The sequence below is a fragment of the Dendropsophus ebraccatus genome, chromosome 4 (genome assembly GCF_027789765.1).
Source record: "Dendropsophus ebraccatus isolate aDenEbr1 chromosome 4, aDenEbr1.pat, whole genome shotgun sequence".
NCBI classification, from domain to species: domain Eukaryota; kingdom Metazoa; phylum Chordata; class Amphibia; order Anura; family Hylidae; genus Dendropsophus; species Dendropsophus ebraccatus.
The window spans coordinates 148,083,213-148,102,224 of NC_091457.1; the positions used below are offsets into that span (position 1 = coordinate 148,083,213).

The following is a 19,012-nucleotide window of genomic DNA, read 5'->3' on the forward strand; positions in this document are numbered from 1 at the left end:
CTGTCCATTTCCGTTGTGTTTCCATAAATTTCTGAGGTTGACAGGTTTTCACAAGACCTTCTCTCTACCGAACTTGAGTCTCCTGTAAAAAAGCTTGAGTCTCCCATTGACTTCAATGGGGTTCGTTACTCGAAACGAGCACTCGAGTATTAGGAAATACTCGTCTCGAGTAACGAGCACCTGAGCATTTTAGTACTCGCTCATCACTAGCTGTTACTTACTGTACCTGATCATGTTCCCCGGTGTCCTCAGCCTTTGTCTGTTTGTTACGGTCAGTGATTGGCTGATCAATTCAGAGACGGAACCAGAAGTGACTGGGGGGAGAAGGGCTGGGACTGGGGGTTCCGACAGACAAGGTCCAAGGACACCGGGGAACGTGATCAGCTAGTATATATCACAGACAAGGCCCGAGGACACCGGGGAACGTGATTAGCTAGTATATATCACAGACAAGGCCTGAGGACACCGGGGAACGTGATCAGGTAGTATATATCTTTATTGTTTACTATATAAAGCAAGGGTTGCACAGACATCACTAATCACCCACCACGAACAGCAGGTACCACCAACAAAAGTGTAAAATATATGGGGACATTAAATTGTTGCTACAATATTTCAGCATGTGGCGCTTCAGGGACTAAGCCCCGCCCAGTGGCGCTAGAAGAAGCTCACCAAAGTTACAATTTCACAGAAACCCGCTTCATGAAAAAAAAAAAAACTAACAGGTATGCAGAGAGCTATATGCGGGTTACACACATCTTTATAGATTGAAAAATGAATAATGAGGGTGACAGTGTCACTTTAAGTACCGGCCGGGTGATCTTTCCAAATAAGGCATTGCAAATAAGGCATTGTTCCACACCGCAAAACTACGGCCGTAGTTCTGCGGCGAGGACTACGGCCGTAGTTTTACGTTGTGTGAACATAGCCTTAGTCTAAAACCAGCCTTGCCCCATGTAATGGTACAGTATCTTCGAATGCTTGCATCCTGTAACTATATACAAGGAAAGAAGAGGAAATGTTATTTGTATACCATGGAGATAATATTCTTATCATTGATTAATAAAGTAACACTCCAACAATTGCCATATTCACTAGACAAGCACTATATACAGCCGCATGAACAATACTACTGTATATCATGGTGTATATTAGTTCATTAGTAGAGATAAGCGAACATGCTCGTCTGAGCTTGGTACTCGATCGAGTATTAGGGTACTCGATGGTACTCGGACGAGCATCTCGCGATACTCAAGGAAATCTCATCATCCGTTTCCTGTAAGTTTGCGCGCTTTTTCGCAGCCAATAAACATGCAGGAGACTCTTTGGTACATCCTGCGATGACGTGGGACCCATACATGTCGATAGCAGCGATTGGTTGGCCAGATCAGATGACCCTGCCATATAAAACTCGGCGCCGGCAGTACTCGCTTCAGACGCATGCTGTGAGAGATCAGGGACAGAGCTGCTGCTGGTCAGGGAGAGGGTCAGTGTAGGATTTAGCGTTCCAGTAGGCAGGGTATATACCAGCAATACAAACAAACAGACCTTTTCAGGGCTTAAAAGCTTTTATTAATACTATTACTACAGACTGCTGGCTGGGAGTTGCAGTGCTGCTACCGCAATTTATCCAGCACCCTGTGGTGACCGGCTACTGGCAGAAAGGGGACATTAGGTGTTGCATACACACCCCTAAGAAGTGCTCAGTGTACTCCTTTTTGATTTTGGTACTGGTGGTCCTGGTGTACTGCACTGTATAGCTGGGAGTTGTAGTGCATCTCACATAGAACTTACTTCACTGCTCATATTGTATTGGGGTGACAAAGCATGTGTGCAGTTGTTGCCCATACCAGATAGCACCGTCAAGCCCCCCCTAAACTAGTATGTACTGCACTGTATAGCTGGGATATGTAGTGCATCCTGCATAGAACTTACTTCACTGCTCATTGTATTGGGGTGACAAAGTGTGTACAGTTATTGCCCATACCAGATAGCACCGTCAAGCCCCCCCCCCTAAACTAGTGTGTACTGCACTGTATAGCTGGGATTTGTAGTGCATCCTGCATAGAACTTACTTCACTGCCCATTGTATTGGGGTGACAAAGTGTGTACAGTTGTTGCCCATACCAGATAGCACTGTCAAGCCCCCCTAAACTAGTGGGAACTACACTGTATTGCTTCTGTATCACTTCTAATGGTTCTCTTTGTCCTCACTGCCATGCTCTGACGTCACACTATGTCTGCAGAGGAGCGGGACTGGTTGCCGGGGGCCCGCTGATCGCGCCCCCGCCAACCAGCCTGCTGTTTTATTTTATTTTTTTTGGTCTAGCCATGGCCGGGGCCTCACCACCCCCGGTCGAGAGGCATCAAGTCAGGGGCGTAACTAGGATTCATGGGGCCCCATAGCAAAAAAGTCTATGGAGCCTCCCAACATATTACCTGTACCGGCGATATGGAGCTGTTCCCCCGCCTTCGGCAGCTCTGAGATGCTGTGCCCTGGGGTGGGGTGGGGGGTTTGGGGGTGAGTGGTAGCAGGCCGCTCGGAGTCCCTGCTGGATGGGGCAGCTCTGAGACACCTGCAGGGTGCGGGCTGCTTTAAGACAGTGTGTGTGTGTGTGGGGGGGGGGGGGGGGGAGGGTTTAGGGGCTGCTCTGAGTCCCTGCAGGTCTGGGGGTGCTCTGAGTCCAGGGGGGTGACCTCCATTACACTGACTACTGTACAAGATGCTAGGGAAGCTGGTGACCCCATTATACAGGATGCTGGGGAAGCAGAGAGACCCCGTTATACAGGATGCCAGGGAAGCTGGTGACCCAATTATACAGGATGCCAGGGAAGCTGGTGACCCCATTATACAGGATGCCAGGGAAGCTGAGTGACCCCCATTATACAGGATGCCAGGGAGGCTGAGAGACCCCATTATACAGGATGCCAGGGAAGCTGGTGACCTCTTTATACAGGATGCCAGGGAAGCTGAGTGACCCCCATTATACAGGATGCCAGGGAGGCTGAGAGACCCCATTATACAGGATGCCAGGGAAGCTGAGTGACCCCCATTATACAGGATGCTGGGGAAGCAGAGAGACCCCATTATACAGGATCCCAGGGAAGCTGAGTGACCCCCATTATACATGATGCCAGGGAGGCTGAGTGACCCCATTATACAGGATGCTAGGGAAGCTGGGTGACCCCCATTATACAGAATGCCAGGGAAGCTGGTGACCTCTTTATACAGGATGCCAGGGAAGCTGGTGACCCCCATTATACAGGATGAAGGAGGCTGAGTGACCCCATTATACAGGATGCCAGGGAAGCTGGTGACCCTATTATACAGGATGCCAGGGAAGCTGGTGACCCCATTATACAGGATGCTAGGAAAGCTGAGAGATCCCATTATACAGGATGCCAGGGAAGCTGAGTGACCCCATCATACAGGATGCAGGGAAGCTGAGTGACCCCATTATGCAGGATGCCAGGGAAGCTGAGTGACTCCCATTATACAGGATGCCAGGGAAGCTGAGTGACCCCATTATACAGGATGCCAGGGAAGCTGTGTGACCCCATTATACAGGATGCCAAGGAAGCTGAGTGTCCCAATTATACAGAATGCCAGGGAAGCTGGTGACTTCCAGCTGGCAGTGATAGTTACCATCCTCCTGCTGTGTGTCTCCTCCTCAGGCCCTGTGCACTCTGCCATGAGCGAATATCCCACCCGCAGTGGGCGCTGGGGGCAGGGCTTGCCGTGATGGGGCGGGGCTTAGCGGAACGTCCCGGGACTGTTCCACTTGTAGAGAGGGGGACACTGGTGCAGGATGCTCTGAGCCTGTGTCAGGGGGAGGTGCGGAGGTGTTTAAGAGGGGATTGCAGACGCTCTCTTCTGCGTCTCTGACAGTAGCGTAGATACCTTGAAGCAGGGCCGTATTTGCCACTAGGCACCCGTGGTCCGGTGCCTAGGGCGGCGCCCTGTGGGGGGCGGCACCTGCAGGGATTTTTATTTTTTATTTTTATAAAAAAAAATAATAATCATTTGACCCCCGCCACCATAGACACTGGACCACAGGTGCCTTGTCCGCGCCGGCCGGGGGAGCGGGGGTGTGTGTGTGTGTGTGGTTGTTTGGCTGTTGGGGCCGGGGTGCAGCTTCCGTCACAGGCCTCTCACAGGCCGGAAGCTCACAGCTGCAGCCCCGCGATGCCCGAACTGCTCTCCTGCTCGGCGCGATGACGTCACGTACGCCGAGTAGGAGAGGAGTTCGGGACCGCAGGCTGCAGCTCTGAGCTTCCGGCCTGTTACAGAAGCTCAGCCCGGCCGGACAAAAAGCTGGATTTGTGGGGGGGGCCTGCCTGTCTGCCTGCCCCCCAGCCTGCCTCTGCCCCTGCCCCCAGCCCGCAGCCTGCCCCCAGCCCGCAGCCTGCCCCAAGCCCGCAGCCTGCCTCTGCCCCCAGCCTGCCCCCAGCCCGCAGCCTGCCTCTGCCCCCAGCCTGCCTCTGCCCCTGCCCGCAGCCTGCCTCTGCCCCCAGCCTGCCTCTGCCCCTGCCCCCAGCCCGCAGCCTGCCTCTGCCCCCAGCCTGCCTCTGCCCCTGCCCCCAGCCCGCAGCCTGCCTCTGCCCCCAGCCTGCCTCTGCCCCTGCCCCCAGCCCGCAGCCTGCCTCTGCCCCCAGCCTGCCTCTGCCCCTAGCCTGCCTCTGCCCCAGTCTACCTCTGCCTCTGCCCCCAGCCTGCCTCTGCCCCAGCCTGCCTCTGCCCCTTCCCACAGCCCGCAGCCTGCCCCCAGCCTGCCTATTCCCCAGCCCGCAGCCTGCCTCTGCCCCCAGCCTGCCCCTGCCCCCAGCCCGCAGCCTGCCTCTGCCCCCAGCCCACAGCCTGCCTCTGCCCCCAGCCTGCCTCTGCCCCTTCCCACAGCCCGCAGCCTGCCCCAGCCTGCCTCTGCCCCTGCCCCCAGCCCGCAGCCTGCCTCTGCCCACAGCCTTCCCCTGCCCCCAGCCCGCCTCTGCCCCCAGCCCTCAGCCTGCCTCTGCCCCCAGCCTGCCCCCAGCCTGCCCCTGCCCCCAGCCCCCAGCCTGCCTCTGCCCCCAGCCTGCCTCTGCCCCCGGCCCACAGCCTGCCTCTGCCACCAGCCTGCCCCTGCCCCCAGCGTACCCCTGCCCCCAGCCTACCCCTGCCCCCAGCCTGCCTCTGACCCCAGCCTGCCTCTGCCCCCAGCCTGCCTCTGCCTCTGCCCCCAGCCTGCCTCTGCCCCTGCCCACAGCCCGCAGCCTGCCTCTTGCCCCAGCCTACCTCTGCCCCCAGCCTGCCCCCAGCCTGCCTCAGCCCCTGCCCCCAGCCTGCCTCTGCTCCCGGGTACTCCCCGGCTGCCCGCCTGCAGAATAGTTGTGGTTGGAGAAGTCTTCATGATGCTGCGACAGATGGAGAAGAAAGCAAAAAGTGATCGACGGCCATTGGAGAAGACGTCACCTTTGAGTCATTAGTAACTGCACTGTAATCACTTCTATAGTGTGCAGAGCCTGTGTACCATTGGTGTCTAAATGGGTGAGTGTATTGTTTGCGGTAGTGTACTGACACAGCCTCGCGGTCTCTACAGTACACTAGTGCAAACTTTTAAACTAGGACCCAACTACAAGAGCTGCAGGCACTACAACTCCCAGCATATCCTGAGGGCTGCAGACTGTCAGTACATGCTGGGAGTTGTAGTGCCTGCAGCAGTTGTAGTTGGGTCGTGCATTATACACTGGGTGCTTTGTGGGAGATCAGAATAGAAAGATCTGTGGGGGCTCAGTGCAGGGAAGTGACCCCAGAACATCACTAATAGGGATAGGGGGAGATGTTTTTGTTCTATCCCCTATCAGTGCTGTTCTGGGGTCACTTATGCTGGGAGTTGTAGTACAGTAACTGCCGCTGTAGACAGATGTATTGCTGGACCTTTAGGGCTGATGCTTGTGACCCACAGATTGCAACCACCTGGAGACTCTGCACACACTGATTTATTATAGGGACTACAACTCCCAGCATACCCTGAGAGCTGAAAAAAATGGAGGGATTTCCTCGAGTCTCGAGTCTCCCATTGACTTCAATGGGGTTCGTTACTCGAAACGAGCACTCGAGTATCGGGAAATACTCGGCTCGGGTAACGAGCACCCGAGCATTTTAGTACTCGCTCATCGCTTTTCATTAGTCTTAAATATAGTTGTACCCTAAGGTTCAGATGCTGCTGTCTACTAAAGTAGAACGTAGTGTTTCTTACCTTGACATTTTGGAGGCATTTCAGTCCATTGGCCAGTAGCTGAACATTGTGTAGAAGGAGACCCCACCATAGAAAATCCTTTATCACAGGTGAACGTACATACAGAGTTATATTCTAACATCTCTTCACTGTTCACGCAGCTCATTGATCCGTTCTTTGGTTGTTCTGGCCGGTCACACTGAGCTGAGAGACAAGAATGTTCAGGTTATAGGATTAGATTTACAGTAGATGCACATGGAATAAAAAATACATCAACCAGGGCAGATATTAGGATGTGGTATTCATATGGGGACTTTATGCTTGTGCTCCAAGGCTAGAAGAGGAAGATGTAGTGCAGCCATATTGGTTGTAACTGATCAGGACAACTTGTTTGCAGATTTGACTACATCCCTTGGTCACAAATAATGCAGCCGGTCCTGTCCTGTCCTGATTGTCTCGGGCTCGCTCCTGCCCTCTCCTTTTCCACACTCCTCGCTGGCCTTGGCTCCTTCAGTGTCCTCACTACTTCAGGTCTCTGCTGCTGGCTTTGGGCCATTGCTGCAGTGTCACCTCTCTCCACTAGGGTGCGTACATAAACCCCAAACTACAGATATAACTAGATTTGCATTTCCAGGGAAATACATAGTGCTTGAAAAGAGCACCCCTTTACCAGTGACTTCCCTTTAAGAGAAATTTTAACCCTGGGAACTGTCCCTTTAAGAGCGACTTGGGTCCTGTTAAGAGCCACTTGGGTCCCTTTAAGAGCGACTTGGGTCCCTTTAAGAGCGACTTGGGTCCCTTTAAGAGCGACTTGGGTCCCATCCCTTTAAGAGCGACTTAGATCCCTTTAAGAGTGACTTGAGTCCCTTTAAGAGTGACTTGGGTCCCTTTAAGAGCGGCTTGGGTCCCTTTAAGAGCGACTTGGTTCACTTTAAGAGCGACTTGGATCCCTTTAAGAGAGACTTGGGTCCCTTTAAGAGCGACTTGGGTCCCATCCCTTTAAGAGCGACTTGGGTCTCTTTAAGAGTGACTTGGGTCCAGTGCATTTAAGAGCGACTTGGGTCCCATCCCTATAAGAGCGACTTGGTTCCCATACCTTTAAGAGCGACTAGGGTCCTGTCCCTTTAAGAGCGACTTGGGTCCTGTCCCTTTAAGAGCGACTTTGGTCCTGTCCCTTTTAAGAGCGACATGGGTCCCTTTAAGAGTGACTTGGGTACTTAATGGTAAAGACCATTGCTCGGTTACCATAACAATCTTACTCATGTCAGTGAGACAAAATCGTTAAGGACCTTCCATCTTCTACATCTTCTATTGGCCAATAGTGCCTGTGACTGTGTGGATGTTGTGATACATTGCCTGACAAGACCTTAGAATTTCTATTGGCTGCTATAATTCAGCTATTTGCATATGTGCTGTGATTGGCTGTTAGCGTTTACAGTGTGGACATTATTTCCAATGGGCCATTATTTTCTATGTTACATTAGGGGTCTTTAAACGTAAATTTCTTAAAAACAACAAATCCGATCAAAAACAAAAATAGATAGCACACCTGTCATCGTGCAAAGCGGTTCGGGCTGTATTATTTGCAGAAGAATAGCTGGAAGAAGAAGAAGAAGAAACGGAAGAAGAATACGGATTACAATATAGTGCTTTTTCAAGCACTATAATAATCCAGACTATTGTATATGTGGTTGTTTCTGCTATAGAGGAAAGGCAGACTATAGAAGAAAAGGAGACTATAGAGGAAAGGCACATTATAGAGGAACGGGAGACTATAGAGGAAAGGGAGACTATAGAGGAAAGGGAGACTATAGAGGAAAGGCAGACTATAGAGGAAAGGCACATTATAGAGGAAAGGGAGACTATAGAGGAAAGGCACATTATAGAGGAAAGGGAGACTATAGAGGAAAGGCAGACTATAGAGGAAAGGCAGACTATAGAGGAAAGGCAGACTATAGAGGAAAGGCAGACTATAGAGGAAAGGGAGACTATAGAGGAAAGGGAGACTATAGAGGAAAGGGAGACTATAGAGAAAAGGGAGACTATAGAGGAAAGGGAGACTATAGAGGAAAGGGAGACTATAGAGGAAAGGCAGACTATAGAGGAAAGGCAGATGTTTTTACTATCAAATCGTTTTCACAAGTAAATCTGCAAACTGTGCCATACTCAAAAAATGGTTTGTCCTATAGATGAAGCACTAAGAGTGTTGTACCAGATGGCATTCAGCGCATTCATTGGGCTGTCAGTGAGAAGCACTATATGGCTGTTCAAAGAATATTTGGATTTAAAGGGAACAGCAGGGCCCCTAGTGCACCAAAACATCTCATTAGCATATTATATTAAATGAACTGCTAAAGTCCCCAAAACTGCACAGAGGATGAAGGCTGATCGCCGATAGGATATAGCAGCGTCCGCTGCCGATGCTCCTATTCCACGGAGCGCCGGCAGCAGATTGCCGCTATATCAGTTGCTTGTTTTTCAACATGTTTGAAAAACAAGCGATGCAATGATCAGCCGACATGAACGATGTTGGCTGATCATTGCCCTCTATTCCCAGGAAAGATATAATTTAGTCTACTTCCTCCCAGGAAAGATATAATATTTTCCCATGGAGCATTGCCTGGCCTATAACATAAGACTCTAAGGAGAAACATAAGGAGAATTTTCTTACGTTCACACATTGGGCTTTCTCCTGTCCATTCCTCGGTGGCAGCACATTGCACTGTGGATGGTCCCTTCAGTGTATACCCCTTTTCACAAGTAAAATGACAGCTGGCCTGCTGTGGCAGTGTGTCTCCAGGATGTGTGCAGTTCATGTCCCCATGTAATGGTATCTTTGGACGCTTGCACCCTATAGCTATATACAAGGAAAGAAGAGAAAATGTTGTCTATGGAGATAATATTCTTATCATTGATTAATAAAGTAACACTCCAACCATTGGCATATTCACTAGACAAACACTCACTACATACAGCCGCATGAATAATACTATATCATAGTCTGAAATTTTGTTGTACCTGTCATTTATCATTGGGTTTGCAGAATTTTTTTTTCTAATAAGAAAATTTTGTGCACTTCATAAAAATCTGTGCAGGATTTAGGGGTTTTGCGCTATTTTCCATCAGTTTCCCCTACCTGCACCTTTTTTCAATGTTTACACTAGGGCATCTATTAACGAATTTTTTCATTTTATGTGGAAATTTTCAGTTTTTGCGCAAAATTCTACCCTAGCGTAGCTTTTTAGTCAAGCAGTTTTATTTTGGGTTCGTACTGCGTTTTTGCAGTCCTTTTTTTTTTTCCTTTTTTGCAAAAAATGGATGAAAAAATCCCAAATGCATTTGTGTGCCTCCGTTTTGATCCGTTATTCCATTGACTTCCATAGTAAAAAACAGATCAAAAACACAATCAAAAAGTATCCTTTTTTTAGCGTATGCAAAAAAACATGGTCGAACACAATTTTTTTTGTTTGCAAAAAAGGATGGAAAAAAAAACGGACTGCAAAAAACGCAGTGTGAACCCAGCCTTAGGCATAGGTTGTGCAAGACGTACTTGTGTCTAATGATGATTTTTGCGTCACAACCGTAAAATTTTGTGCAGCCCATACAAAGCTCCTCCTGCTCAAAACAATTGTGCAGATGATGCAGTGATGGGACAGCGCCATCTACTGTCAGTTCAATGTAAGCACTGTACTGTATTTCCCAACAAGAGGAAGCAGCTGTGTATCTGAGTATGATAGAGAAAAAAAAAAAAAAAGATCTGCACACTTTTCAACAAATTAGAGATAAAGTGAGAAAACCAGTGAAGTGATAACAATATAACCTGAAGAGATACAGCATGGCCTAGGCTGTTTTACACCCCTAGGTATATGATATATCCCCTGGGGTATACTGTGGCCTGAGCCAGGGGTGAGAAAACCAATGAAGTAATAACATTATGGCCTGGAGAGAGATAGTCTGGTCTAGGCTGTTTTACACTCCCAGATATAGAGTCTATCCCCAGGGGTATACTGTGGCCTATTCCGACATTAGATGGCTAAATTCTGGCCTGGATGGCTATAGTTTGGCCCAGGCTATTTTATACAGTGGGGTATAGTTGGTCCCAGGCTATTTTACACCCAAGAATATAGTTTGGCCTAGGCTATTTTATACAGCAGGGTAAAGTTTGATCTAGGCTACTTTATACCCCGGGGGATACTCTGGCCTAGACCATTTTATACCCCGGGTATATTCTTGCCTGGAGGGGTATAGTTTGGCCTAGGCTATTTTACACCCCGGGGTAAACTCTGGCCTAGGCTATTTTATACCCCGTGGTATACTTTGGCCTAGATCAAACTATACCCGGGTATAATCTAGACGGGGATTAATCTGGCCTGCTACACCAGAACTCCTGCAAGGTGACATCCTTCCTCTCCAGGCATTGGCGCAAGACTTATGGACTGCTGGTTGTATGAAGTGTATTGGTGGATACACTTGGGGGTAACCTGAGCTCTTTGCACAGTGTCATCCTCCCTCTCCAGGCGGTCGTTCTGTCTCCTATGCAGCTGAGCGCACTCACCGCCTGGTAAGGGAGGACATCACTATGAAGGAGCTTGTGGGGAGTCCCTCTCTGGCTGTCACCAACCAGTTAAGAGCGGGGATTCCCACTTTTTTACAGTAAGTAGTGGTGCATGATGCATCACTACTGCTAGTCCAGAGGAGGTAACTGGTGATGCTATTGCATCACCACTTAACTCTTTACACTCTGTGGGCGGGATGCTCTGCACCTGACCCATGGAGTGTAAAAAAACAATTAAACACATTTACATTGTTCCCTATGGTTCTAGAACTACTCAAACAGCTTTCCAGAACTGATTGTGTTTGAAAACAGAGATAACACTTGTATACAAGAAGATATGACTCACCACAGCGAAGTAGGAAAAAGTACATTAAATACTTCATTGTGCCCAGCATCATCAGTGACAACAACCAAGTTGTTGACTCTGTAAAAAGAATGAATCATTTCTGTTCATTTTATATTCTTTCTGTTACAAAACTTAAAAAAATAAATCTTATAAACAAAAATTTTCTACTTCCAAACTAAATATTTTTTAAATATATAACAAAATATGTTTTTAAAAGGTGTCAGCTCTCAGTTATCTAAAATGACTCTGTATTTATGTAATCAAAATAAAAGATGACAAATATTATATTTATATAAAGTATACATAAAATATTAATACATAATAAAAAAATAAAAATAGGCCATGCAAAAATATAACATCTTCGGGGACCTTGTGGTAATGTAGAACACTCTTATAAGGTAGCAAACCAATACAATATAATAAAATAGACAGACTGGTAACAGATGATGTAATGCCTATTTAAAACTGCAGTTTCAGCATTCTGAATGCTGCAGATATAAAATAGTTAAATCCTTATATAATGGCCTGATATATCTAATATTCAACTTATCTAAAAGCGTTTTGGGGTTCAAGTTTACCCCTTTCTCAGTAGCTTAGAGCAGTGTTTATTTCTGTTAATATTTCTAAGACCTGAACTGTGATGTAGCGTAGCGGGCAGAGTTGGTTGTCAAAGAAAAAAAATAAATAAAATTATATGGAGTCCTATTCTTGAGGTTGTTCAAGATTTTCCTAGTTTTTCATATATTTTTCAATTTGTGGGAATCAGAACAATTTTTTTTTTATCAGGATTCAGTACACAGTGATCATTAGCAGTATCTCAATGAATGGCTGAAGAGCACTGATGAGCCAACAATGGTATAATTCCTCAATGAGGAATGCGTAAACTTGCCAACCCCACTGCCGAAATTACCCAACTCCTAATTCCAATACAAACCGCAATAAAACACAGACAACATTCATGGCAGAAAAGTTAGCAACATATGCTGCACTTTATTGACACTATAAAGATACAACCTAGGAGGCCCAACACGAATCACGACCCTTCATCCAGAAACTAAGAAGTGAGTTCTAACTAATTCCTTAGTCCATTCCTGAGGGTAGTTTACACGGACATCCCCCTCCCCCTTGACAGCAGAACTGTCCCTGCCAAGGGGCCCCTAGTCCTACCGCCATATTCCTGGATGAAGGATCGTGATTTCCGCCTCAAAGTAAATAAACATTGAAACATTTCAAACATAAATCATCAACAAAAACACACATTTTAACACATACTTTACCGACACATACATTACAAACAGACACATTACCAACAAAAAAAACCATTGCCCTCTTGTGGCCATCTTAAACATACTGCAGTGTCTGTCTATATCACATGCTGGACCCATTTTCTACCCTCTGGGGCCATTTTAACAATACATCACTATCGCTGTCTTTTTGACATTTAGACATTTTAAAGTGAACGTACCATTGGGATAACTGAATTTTTTTCCACCATCTTGTGGGCGCTGGCATTGTCCTTTTTTTCAAAACGCCACCCAGTTCTCACTCACTTTCTGCTGTTTTCTTCATTTGCACCGGCCTGGCTCTATGCACTGCAGCCCACTGTGTAAGCGGGGTACCATCACACTAGGGGCACCAGGCCTACCTCCAGGGCATAGGGCCCAGCCGGTGCACAAGAAGAAAGCGGTGCCAAGCCACTGGGATCCCTGCACCTGCACTGACGAGATGGTAAAAAAAAATCAGTTATCCTAATGGTACATTCACTTTAAGACACAACAAAAGGGATGTGACCGGGATAAATGGCAGCAACAATTTGCTAAAATTTGCTAATATTCAAATAAAGAAGTTATCAAGGAGAAAACATCAATAGTTGATGAGAACAGAGACAGAAGCAGTTGGTTATGCTTCCTGTGTAGCGGCAGCATCGGGGTACAGCAGCCTTGGCTCTTATTGAAGTAAGTAGGAGGTGACGTTGCAGTACATTGTCTTAAGCACAGGAAAGTCAAGTAACCCCTTCCTTGCTGGGCTAGAAGAGGATAGAAAGCAACTGCCCTATGCCTGCATCTTAGTTTAGAGCTCAATCAATGCTGCCTGCCCTTCTTCCTCTCTCTTCCCTGTACAAGAGACTAGCACTGAATATGCCGCTACATTGGTGGGGGAATCTGCTTTTCATAGCCCTGGACCCCTGCATAGTAATGAGAGAGGAGGTAGGGAGCAATGATTGGGCTCTGAACTAAGATGCAGGCACAGGGAAGCTGCTTTCTGTCTTCCGTGCTGTGCATCGCTGCTTCTGACCCAGTGAGGAAAGAGTTAATTATCCTCCCACTTCCCTGTGCAGCAGACTGGGTGGAGCTCTGTAACTATAGAGCGACTAAAGGGATTCCGGTAGATGCAAGGAATGCTGGGAACATCCGGCAGACTTTTTTACGCCACACCCTTTTCCGAATGAATGAATGGCAATGTATAAATATGGCTGCGGCACAACACACAGCCTGTAAAATGAATAGCATACATGTACAGTTATACTGCGGTACTTTAGAAGACAGTTCTACTATAGTAAAGAATCTATTAGTGAGACCCCGTGATAGGCTATCTTTGATTATTTATTTATTTTTCTGACATTCCAGAAAATTCTTTTTATTCCACGCTAACTTGTAAGTTGACATAAAATATTTATGGAACTTCTTTTTTTTTTAATGAATGATTTCCTGAAGATGATGTAACCGGCTAGATGTGGGTAAAACTCTGCAATGTTCACATTAGGAGAATAGGATTATACATCAGCAGACAAGGCAAACAAAGTGTGGAGATAAAATCCACAAATCATCAAAAGCGCCAGTGTCCCTAAAGTGTGTAAAACACGTAGTCAATGTGGAGAAAAGTCCTGTGCGTTACTTTTTAAATCTGGGCTATTCTCCTCCAATCTTTCTATAGTATTGAGCAAGAAGCTATAGTTCTTAAAGATTAATATTCTTACTGTGTTGAGCGGTTAGCGGTCTGTACGGTGAGGAGCGACAGCTGATCTTCGGGTGTTTCCTGCAGATTGTGCTCACAGCACTGGGCTTGTACCTTTTATAAAGCTGGCAGGGGAAAGCGAAAATGACACATATCTTTACGAGAAATGAGCGAACTCAAGTTCGTTCCGACCGGACTTCCGGATTTTTTTGAAAAGTTCGACCGCATTTTGCATGTCTTTGGATTTTATAGTTTAAAGCATGTATATGATAAGGGGGTAGTTTATTTGGTTAAATTTTGGGCTCTACATGTCAGTAACATCATTATCTTTTCAATATCTCAAAGTCAATTTTTTATTTTAGACCTCAATATTCACTATTACAGGGTCTATGCAGGAAACTTACCATTACAGGGTCTATGCAGGAAACTCACCATTACAGGGTCTATGCAGGAAACTCACCATTACAGGGTCTATGCAGGAAACTCACCATTACAGGGTCTATGCAGGAAACTTACCATTACAGGGTCTATGCAGGAAACTTACCATTACAGGGTCTATGCAGGAAACTCACCATTACAGGGTCTATGCAGGAAACTCACCATTACAGGGTCTATGCAGGAAACTCACCATTACAGAGTCTATGCAGGAAACTCACCATTACAGAGTCTATGCAGGAAACTCACCATTACAGGGTCTATGCAGGAAATTCACCATTGCAGGGTCTATGCAGGAAACTTACCATTACAGGGTCTATGCAGGAAACTCACCATTACAGGGTCTATGCAGGAAACTCACCATTACAGGGTCTATGCAGGAAACTCACCATTACAGGGTCTATGCAGGAAAAAGGTCACAAATGCAGTGAAGGAGCAGTAGTAGTCATTGGAGGCCAGTGGAGGTCCAGCAATAGTTGTTTGAGGCCAGTAAAGGAGCAGCAGTAGTCAACATGGAGGCCAGTAAAGGAGCAGCAGGAGTCAACATGGAGGCCAGTACAGGAGCAGCAGTAGTCAACATGGAGGCCAGTACAGGAGGAGCAGTAGTCAACATGTTGAGCAACAGTAGTCAACATGTAGGCCAGGCAGGAGCAACAGTAACCAACATGGAGGCCAGACAGGAGCAGCAGTAGCCAACATGGAGGCCAGACAGGAGCAACAGTAGCCAACATGGAGGCCAGGCAGGAGCAACAGTAGTCAACATGGAGACCAGGCAGGATCAACAGTAGTTAAAATGAAGGCCAGGCAGGAGCAACAGTAGTCAACATGGAGGCCAGGCAGGAGCAACAGTATTAAAAATGGAGGCCAGGCAGGAGCAACAGTAGCCAACATGGAGGCCAGGCAGGAGCAGCAGTAGCCAACATGGAGGCCAGGCAGGAGCAACAGTAGTCAACATAGAGGCCAGTGAAGGCCCATCAGTAGCCAACATGGAGGCAAGGGCAGGCCCAGCAGTAGTCAACATAGAGGCCAGTTAAGGCCCAGCAGTAGCCAACATGGAGGCAAGGGCAGGCACAGCAGTAGTCAACATGCAGGCCAGTGAAGGCCCAGCAGGAGCCAACATGGAGGCAAGGGCAGGCACATCAGTATTCAACATACAGGCCAGTGAAGGCCCAGCAGTAGCCGACATGGAGGCAAGGGCAGGCACAGCAGTAGTCAACATGCAGGCCAGTGAAGGTCCAGCAGTAGTCAACATGAAGGCCAGTTAAGGCCCAGCAGTAGACAACATGAAGGCAAGGGCAGGCACAGCAGTAGTCAACATGGAGGCCAGTAAAGGCCCAGCAGTAACCAACATGGAGGCCAGGGCAGGAGCAGCAGTAGTCAACATAGAGGCCAGTACACGAGCGGCAGTAGTCAACATAGAGGCCAGTGAAGGCCCAGCAGTAATCAACATGGAGGCCAGTACAGGAGCTACAGTAGCCAACAAGGAGGCCAGGGCAGGAGCGGCAGTAGTTAACATGGAGGCCAGTGAAGGCCCAGTAGTAGCCAACATGGAGGCCAGGGCAGGAGCGGCAGTAGCCAACATGGAGGCCAGGGCAGGAGTGGCAGTTGTAACGGGGCAACATATGCAGTGGAAGCAGAATAATGAGGTCCATGGACAGGCGAGAGGTAGCAGGGCAGCAGGAATGGTGGAATGACCAGTAAGGTCTAGTTCACATATATGCCATAATATAAGCAGAAAAGGTCCTACATCTTGGTGAAAAACAGGACCAAATCCTACTCTGTGGTATCAGAAGCAGGTGTCACAAAGTCCTTATCTCTCCATGTGGCATTCATTTTGATGAAAGTCAGACATTTCACACTATCAGAGGACAATCTGGCCGGACAGGAGAGTATGTCCAAAGTAAATTTAGCGAGTTGTGGCCAGACATTTAATTTTCCCACCCAGTAGTCCAGGGGTTCCGGCACGTAAGCGTCAATCATGGACATCATGCCACCCAAGCTGCTAGAGGAGGATGTGGAGGAGGCAGCGCTGCTGGTGTGGCCCTGGTGGGAATGGCGTGAATGAGAGCGCCGTGTTCCAAAGGTTGCCACTAACTGTGCACCCAGCTCCTCTCTATAAGGGTGAATGAAATCACACAGCTTGTTTCGGCAGGTGTAACACATGACATGCCACTGCTCAAGCTCCAGGTTACACAGGGGAGTCGCCGTGTCCGCCTGCATCAAGAGGAAATCAGTCAAGGCCTTCCTCTGCTCATAGAGCCGGTCCAGCATGTGGAGGGTGGAGTTCCACCGCGTGGCTATATCACAAATGAGACAATGGTTGGGAAGACCATTCCTCCGCTGCAGGTCGAGGAGGATGTGGTGAGAGCAACTTGAATGGCTGAAATGGTTACACAGCTTTCGAGCCATTGACAGCACAGTCTGTAAATGGGATGAAGACTTTAGAAAGTGTGTAACTATTAGGTTTAAAACATGTGCCATACACAGGGCGTGCCTCATACCGTCTTGAGCAGGCGGTGCAGCTCTTCCCCTGTGTGTCTCCTTTCCCCCAGGTAGGCTAGGTGCAGCACAGCGTGACACCTCCGTGCTACACCCAAGGGGTACAAGGAAGGACCACTGGCGGTTGAGGAGGTTTTGGACCTACTGGGGGAGGTGGAGGAGGACCGCGACACAGGAACCCTGCTGTGAAAACGGGGTGGTGTCATCGCCCTTCCCTGGCCAAGTTGCTGGGGGTCCACCGGCCATATTACATTTACCCACTGAGCAGTAATGGACATATACTGCCCTTGCCCATAATTACAGCTCCAGATGTCTGTGGTTACATGTACATGTCTGCTCACTGAATGGCTCAGCGATTGAGCAACCTTTTCGTGAACATAGCTATACATGGCCGACATAGCTGTGTTGGAAAAGTAGTGTCGATTCGGCACCTTCCACCGTGGCTCCGCACACAACATCAGTTCACGGAAAGGTGCTGAGTCGACCACTTTAAACATCAGAGCCTGAAGCACCAGCAACTTGGCCAGGTGGGCGTTCAGCTTGACTGCTGGGGGATTGCTGGGTGCATATGTCTGCCTCCGGAATAGGGACTCCATTATGACAGGCTGCCTACTGCTAGCAACACAGGGGCCACCAGCTGAAGAAGGGAGTGAAGCCACACTCCCTTCCACAGAGGAGGTCTGACTCTGTGAAAGGCCCCCCTGACTACTCCTGCTTCCTGCTGCTGTTGACCGCGGGTCAGCCTGGGCCTACTGTGACCCACTATCTCCCAGGCAGAAAGGTGGTGGCACTTCATATAGGCAGCCATGGAGCTGGCACTTTTTAAAAAACTGCCATACAGGCGAGGTGTAGAGTCTAGTACCGACAGGCTGGCAGGATGGGCGGGCGCTGCCGATACTAGGACCTGCAGTGGAGGAGGGTTCCCCAGTGGCCATCTGTTTGTCCCGGCTACGCTTCAGACTTTTTATTTTACTACTGCTGCCTGTCTGCTTTTTAGTTGTGGCGGGCCTTCTGGCGGACGGATTCCCGGTTGACGAATCCGCCAACTCCTGCCGTGGATCCCATGTAACATTCGATGTAGAATCATCCAGTTCCAGAATAATGCTTTTATCCTCATCAGGCTCCTGCCCAGCCCTCTCTCGTCTACTGCCTAATGCTCTCCTGCCAGGCCTATCATGGGTCTGCTCTGATATTGCCTCCGACACAGCTATACCCTCCACTTAATTGCCCCCTGTCTCTTCCCCCACGTGCTCATGGTCATCAAAGAGCAGTTGGCTGCTCAGATGCCAACAGTTCCCTTGCAGGCGGCGGTTCAAAAGTTAGTGGGATGTTGCTGATGACGTCAGATGGAGGAGGTGGGGGAATTGCTGCTTGCCCGTGCCAAGTCAGGGTTGTGTCCAAGGTACCCACAGATACCTGTCTGTCTGTCTCACTACTCATCCTTGTGGACGTCGAAGTGTGAGCCAGCCACTCCAAGACTGTGGAATTAGACATGTGGACACGACCCTGGTATGACAAAGGAAGCTCAGGCCTGCCACTGGACCCTCTTCCTGTGCTACTTCCTCTTCTGCCCCTTGAGCCAGACTCTCTGCCTTGCCCTCTGCCTGAAACGCTTTGTGAGGTTTCATGCTGCCGCTGTGCCATGACTTTATATTCAAATTATTTGTCTTAGGATAAAACGTATGTCATATACACTCTCACAAGGATTCAACTATTGTACTTGGAATATCTATAGAGCACTTTTTTCAGAGTTTTATTCTACACAAATGCACAAGGTATATTTGTGTCTTAGGATAACACGTTTGTCATATACACTCTCCCAAGGGTGCCAGTATAGTACTTATATATCTGTTTAGCACGTTTTTGTTCTGTTCCCTTTGCTCTCCTATGCCTAATCTATCTATCTTTTGCCCTCTCTATTTTTCTCTCTCAATCACTATATGTTTCTCCTCTCCGCTTTCCTAATAACCTTTTGGTCTTTGCTTTTGTAAAATATCTTCTCAGTAG

The 19,012-nt window shown here is 48.2% G+C and overlaps 1 protein-coding gene across 1 annotated transcript; it reads right to left on the reverse strand.

Annotated features, from left to right (window-relative positions):
* Nucleotides 1-917: 917 nt before the first annotated feature.
* LOC138789351 (uncharacterized) lies at nucleotides 918-17,601 on the reverse strand. Its single transcript, XM_069967958.1, has 8 exons — nucleotides 17,437-17,601; nucleotides 16,448-16,846; nucleotides 14,094-14,196; nucleotides 11,117-11,194; nucleotides 8,887-9,072; nucleotides 7,765-7,812; nucleotides 6,237-6,419; nucleotides 918-994 (listed from the first exon to the last, which is right to left on the reverse strand). The coding sequence occupies exons 1-8, from the start codon at nucleotides 17,599-17,601 to the stop codon at nucleotides 936-938; spliced, it is 1,221 nt and encodes a 406-aa protein (XP_069824059.1). The 3' UTR covers nucleotides 918-935.
* Nucleotides 17,602-19,012: the final 1,411 nt, after the last annotated feature.

Coding starts and splice junctions, on each gene's coding strand:
- LOC138789351 (XM_069967958.1), bottom strand. CDS start 17,601: ATGGAGTCCCTATTCCGGAGGCAGACATATGCACCCAGCAATCCCCCA. Junction 11,195..14,093: donor ACCGCTAACCGCTCAACACA/GTAAGAATATTA, acceptor TTCTTTTTACAG/AGTCAACAACTTGGTTGTTG. Junction 6,420..7,764: donor ACCGCTTTGCACGATGACAG/GTGTGCTATCTA, acceptor CTTGTCTCTCAG/CTCAGTGTGACCGGCCAGAA.